At 45.6% G+C, this 6,000-nt stretch overlaps 1 protein-coding gene across 1 annotated transcript in view; it reads left to right on the plus strand.

Annotated features, from left to right (window-relative positions):
* Window positions 1–6,000, plus strand: part of SH2D4B (SH2 domain containing 4B) — a gene marked incomplete at its 3' end in the record, with an annotated part of 68,607 nt that overhangs the window by 50,639 nt on the left and 11,968 nt on the right. Inside the window, exon 4 of the mRNA XM_011975834.1 lies at window positions 2,193–2,340. Within this exon, the coding sequence (XP_011831224.1) occupies window positions 2,193–2,340 (148 nt within the window). The remainder of the gene's footprint in view (window positions 1–2,192; window positions 2,341–6,000) is intronic.

A 6,000-nucleotide genomic window follows, 5' to 3' on the forward strand; every position in this document is an offset into this window, starting at 1 on the left:
ACACAACCTTTTTAGAGCTCAGGAGTGGGACAGAAATGGGAGATTTAGGGCCCTCAAATATACTTTCTCTTTAAGATACTTTATCCAGACTTAAGGTTAAGACATAATCATACCCTGCTTCACGGGCTTTCAGGAAGAGACCAGGCGCCCCTCACTGTGTCCTTCCTCCCTCTTCCTCCAAAATGAAAGTACACCTAAGGATGGCACGGAGTCCTCTTTTTCTTTCTTTCTTTTTTCTTTCTTTTTTTTTTACAAGATGGAGTCTCGCACTGTCACCCAGACTGGAGTGCAATGGTGCGATCTCAGCTCACTGCAACCTCCACCTCTTGGGTTCAAGCAATTCTCCTCCCTCAGCCTCCTGAGTGGCTCAGATTGCAGGTGTACGCCACCATGCCCGGCTAATTTTTGTATTTTTGTATTTTTTGTATTTTTGTATTTCTTAGTAGAGATGGGGTTTCACCATGTTGGCCAACTGGTCTCAAACTCCCGACCTCAGGTGATCTGCCCGCTTTGGCCTCCTGAAGTGCTGGGGTTACAGGCGTGAGCCACCGCGCCCAGCCAGGATGGCACAGAGTCCTCTTACCTCTGCAGTAAGATGTGGAGTTAACACATTGTTCCACATTTCTTTCTTTCCTTTCGTTCCTTCTTTCCTTCTTTCTTTCTTCCTTCCTTTCTTTCCTTTCTTCCTTCCTTCCTTTCCGTCCTTTCCGTCCTTTTCTTCCTTCCTTCCTTCCCAGGTTGGAGTGCAGTGGCACGATTTCGGCTCACTGCAACGTCTGCCTCCTGGGTTCAAGCCATTCTTGTGCCTCCTGAGTTAACTGGATCTTATTTTTTCTGTTTTTTTGTTTGTTTGTTTTTTTGAGACCGAGTTTTGCTCTTGTTGCCCAGGCTGGAGTTCAATGACACGATCTCAGCTCACCGCAACCTCCTCCTCCCGGGTTCAAGCAATTCTCCTACCTCAGCCTCCCTAGTAGCTGGGATTACGAGCAAGCGCTACTACGCCTGGCTAATTTTGTATTTTTAGTAGAGATGGGGTTTCTCCATGTTGGTCAGGCTGGTCTTGAACTCCTGACCTCAGGTGATCCGCCCGCCTCGGCCTCCCAAAGTCCTGGGATTACAGGCGTGAGCCACGGTGCTCAGCCTTTTTTTTTTCTTTTTTTTTTAACTTTTATTTTAGATTCCAGAGGTGCATGTGCAGGTTTGTTACAATGGTATGTTGTGTGATGATGAAGTATGGGTTATGATTGTACCCATGACCCAGGTAGTGAGCATAGTACCCAATAGGCACTTTTTCAGTCATTCCCCTTCTCCCTCTCTCCCACTTAGAGTAATCCCCAGTGTCTGTCATTCCCATCTTTATGTCCATGAGTACCCAGTGTTTAGCTTCCACTTATAAGTGAGAACATGCAGTGTTTGGTTTTCTGTTTCTGTGTTCTTTCACTTACTGTAACAGCCTCCAGATGCATCTATGTTACTGCAGAGGACATGACTTCATTCTATTTTATGGCTGTGTAGTAGTCTGTGGCATTCCACCTGTTTCCACCCATTTTCTCCTCACCACCACCTTGTCAGTTGGGTGGCATGATCACCACCACTTTATTACTAAAACACCAGGGTTCCATCCAGGTCTTGCTGCTTGCGGCACAGAAAGGCAATCACCTAGATGATGAGTATTGCCCAGCAGGAAGGCTTTAATCAGGTGCTGCAGCACAGGAGATGGGAGCTCAGCCTCAAATCCATCTCTATCTCCCTAACTGACTAAAACTAGGGGTTTATGTAGCAGGTAAGAAATGTAACAATGTGTATAAAAACAGGAACTAGGGAGGAGCTAGGAAGCAATCATCTCATTGAGGGGTCAGGCGTCTCATAGTCTGGTTGTGGTGATCTGGTGAGTTTCAGTAATTTGATACTTTTTGGGAGGCCTGAGGGATCCTTTCCTGAGGAAGCAATTCAAATAAAACAAATAGAAGTTTCAAGCTTTAAGACCAGAAGGGACAATTTATGTGCTTATCCAAAACAACTGTCTATGGGACTCCTGGGTAATTTCAATTTCATACATGTAGGGACTGAGGCTGGAGAGGCCACTGCTGCACTCTCAGCCCCACCCACTGCAGAATCCCAGAGGTATTTCTTTCTTGTTTTTCTGAAATGTTGTGGTCATCTCGTGTTGTTCTGTCCCCATGACATTTCAGAGGAAAGAGGAAGAGGAGAGGAAGCGAGGAGAAGAGCAGATTCGCCTCCAGGAAGAGCAGAGGGCAAAGGAGCTCTACTGGACCCTGAAGCAGGCTCAGCTGCATTGCCAAGCCAGTGAGAGAGAGGAGCGAGAGTGGGAAGAACAGTGTGAGTAGAGCTTGTGCCTCAGGCAGGGAGACCAGTTGTGCCTCCCCACCCACCTCTTCCCACTGCTGGTTTGCTCAGTCGTCATTTCTGTTCACTCAGCCACCCCATCAGCCTTTACTGGGGCCCGTCTGTGTGCTCAGTCCTGCTAAGAATTTAGAGGGTAAGTTAGGCTTCATCCTTGAAGAGCTTACCTGCCTGTTCGGGATATTTCTTTTGTTGTTGTTGCTGTTCTTTTTTGAGACAGAGTCTTGCCCTGTCACCCAGGCTGGAGTGCAATGGTGAGATCTTGGCTCACTGCAAGTTCCACCTCCCAGGTTCAAGTGATTCCCCTGCCTCAGCCTCCTGAGTAGCTGGGATTCCAGGTGCCCACCACCATGCCCAGCTAATTTTCGTATTTTTAGCAGAGACGGGGTTTCACCAGTCTCTACTGGTGACCAGGCTGATCTCAAACTCCTGACCTCAGGTGATCCACCCACCTTGGCCTCCCAAAGTGTTGGGATTACAGGCGTGAGCCACCGCGCCTGGCCAGGGATATTTCTTGTATTAAAAAAATAAAAGCCCAGCCTGGGCAATATGAGACCCTGTCACTACAAAAAAATAAAAAGTATTAGCTAGGCATGGTGGTGGCATGCACCTGTAGTTCTGGCTACTCGGGAGGCTGAGGTGGGAGGATTGCTTGAGCCCAGGAGGTTGAGGCTGCGGTGAGCCATGATTGTGCCACAGCACTGCAGCCTGGGTAACAGGGTGTGACCTTGTCTCATATTCTACCTTTACTGAGTTGCCAATAATTTCCTGGCTCTGTGCTAAGCCCTGGGGATCCAGGGATGAGGAATCACAGTCCTCATCCTGTAGAAACTCATCAAGAAGAGCAGCAGACAGATACATAGACTAAGGGCTTGGAGGGAGGACGTGGCACATACAACGTGGTTGTCCTAGTGGGTCTCCAGAAGGGGTATCATGAGGTGAGGCTTGCTGGTGACACAGGAATAAGCAAAAAGACTGGGAAGGGGACTTAGGTGGAGGCTCCAGCATGGGCAAAGGCTTGGTGACAAAGGAACATGTCATGCCTAGGAAGTGTGGGGTGGTGAGAGTTTGGGGAGTGTCAGGTTGGTGAGAAGCTAGGTGGGAAAGGGGAGGTGGAGCTAAGTTTAGAGGGCGGTGCTTATGTGCCTGGGATTTGTTTTATTTGGGTATGCAGGCCTAGAAATGAGGCTTGTAAAGGAAGATGTTTTTACTCACAGGTCCCTAGAGACAGGAGACACGGCAGGCCATGCAGGGCCACATGGGGAAGCGCCAGGGTGGGTCAGGAGGCAGAGGGAGTGGGGGAAAACATGGGCAAAAACATGGGCAAGAGTGTTTATTGTGATTTCCTGGGGAAGGGTAAGGAGAGGCAGGCTAGGCAGGCTTAGGATTGGCCAGTGTAAATAACTAAAGTGAGCTCTTGGGTGTAGGGGCTATCTCTAGTTTTGCATCATCTGGCTGTGGGGTGATTAAGGCAGGGAGACAGTGGCTCAGAGTGTGAAAGCCCAACAAGGGAGGTAGTTGTGGGATGGGCTTCCGATTGAATGGTTTGCATATGAAGGTGCACTTGCAGGCAAGCCCTTTACTGTCCCTAGGAATTGGCTATTCCTGGGAGGGGCAATCTCTCCAGAATCAGAAAGGCCTCAGATGTCAAAAAATCAGAAAATACAGAAAATGAAAAGGCATGATTAATACACGTGGACAGTGGGAAACTCCCAAAGGCGAGTGACATGATCTGGCAAGGTTTTGGGAAGAGAGCAAGGAGGCTGTTGTGATGGTACGCTTGAGTGATGATTGCAACTGGGGCCATACGGGGAGAGCAGAGATGTGAGGTGTCTTCTACTGGCCAGCCTTCTGGTCCTATCTTATGCCAGATTCATTAAATAGACTTGAAAATGGAGATACAACTTACATACCATAAAATTTAGCCTTTTAAAGTGTACAATTTAGTGGCTTTTAGTATACTCAAAAAGTTGTGCAATCATTGCCAGTATCTAATTCCAGAATATTTCTATCACTTCAAAAAGAAAGTCTGTATCGATTAGCAGTTACTCCTCCCCCTACCATATCCCTGGAAGTTACTCATCAATTTCTGTCTCTAGATTTGTCTATGATGGACATTTTATATAAACAGCATCATGCATTATCTGGCTTTTGATGTCTAACTTAACTTAGCGCAATGTTTTCAAGGTCCATTCATGTTGTAGCAGATATCATTCCTTCCTTCCGTTTTATGGTTAATAATATTCTAATGTACGCATATACCACATTGTTGTTCATCCACTTAACAGTTGATGAACATTTGGGTTGTTTTCACTTTTTGGCTATTTTGAATAATGTTGCTATGAACATTTGTGTACAAGTTTTTGTGTGAACATATGTTTTCAATTCTCTTGAGTATTACCTATATGCCTAGGAGTGGAATTTCTCGGTCATATGGTATCTTAATCTTCTATTTCTATAACTGAGTATCTGAGACTGAGTGACTTACAAAGAAAATAAATTTATTTCTTATGGTTCTGGAGGCTGGGAAGTCCGAGGTTGAGGGGCTGCATCTGGTAAGGGCCTTCTTGCTAGTGGCTACTCTTTAGAGTCCTGAGGCAGTGGAGGGCATCACATGGAGATAGAAGGTACACTAACAGCCAAACTGGCTTTTTTTTCCGAGTCGGAGTCTTGCTCTGTTGCCCAGACTGGAGTGCAGTGGCGTGATCTCAACTCATTGCAACCTCTCTCTCCCAGGCTCAAGCGATTCTCCTGCCTCAGCCTCCCTAGTAGCTGGGATTACAGGTGGGTGCCACCACACCTGGCTAATTTATGTAATTTTAGTAGAGACAGGGTTTCATCATGTTGGTCAGGCTGGTCTGGAACTCCTGACCTCAGGTGATCCACCTGCCTCGGCCTCCCTAAAGTGCTGGGATTACAGGTGTAAGCCACCATGTCCGGCCCAAACTGGCTTTTATACAGGCCTGCTCTCTTGATAGCTAACCAACTCCCGTGATAACCCATTAACCCATTAATACATTAATCCATGAAAGGATTAATCCATTCTTGAAGGCAGAGTCCTCATGATCCAATCATCTCCAAAAGGTCTCACCTCTTAACTGCCACACTGTTTTCCAAAGTGACTGCACCATTTTATATTCTTACCAGCAATGTATGAGGGATCTAATTCCTCGGCATCCTTGACAACCGTTGTAATCTTTTGTGTTTTTTATTATGAAAGCCTTTCTAGTGTATGTGAAGTGACATCTCATTGTGGTTTTGATTTGCATTTCCCTAATGACTAATGATGTTGAACATTTAAAAAATGTGCTTTATGGCTGTTTATATATCATCTTTGGAGAAATGTCTATTCCAATTCTTTACCCATTTTTGAATTTTTGTTGTTGAGTTGCAAGAGTTCATTGTATATTTTGGATATTAATTTCTTATCAGAGATATGGTTTACAAATATTTTCTCCTATTCTTTGGGTTGTCTTTTCACTTACTAGATAGCCCTTTGAAGCACAAAAATTTTAATTTTGATGAAGTTCAATTTATCCATTTTTTTGGTTGTTTATGATTTGTGTCTTATCTAAGAAACCATTGCCTAATCCAAGGAAGGTCACACTGGCTTACACCTCTCTTTGTTCTAAGAGA

The sequence above is a fragment of the Mandrillus leucophaeus genome, unplaced genomic scaffold, assembly GCF_000951045.1.
Source record: "Mandrillus leucophaeus isolate KB7577 unplaced genomic scaffold, Mleu.le_1.0 Scaffold1010, whole genome shotgun sequence".
Taxonomy (NCBI): Eukaryota; Metazoa; Chordata; class Mammalia; order Primates; family Cercopithecidae; genus Mandrillus; species Mandrillus leucophaeus.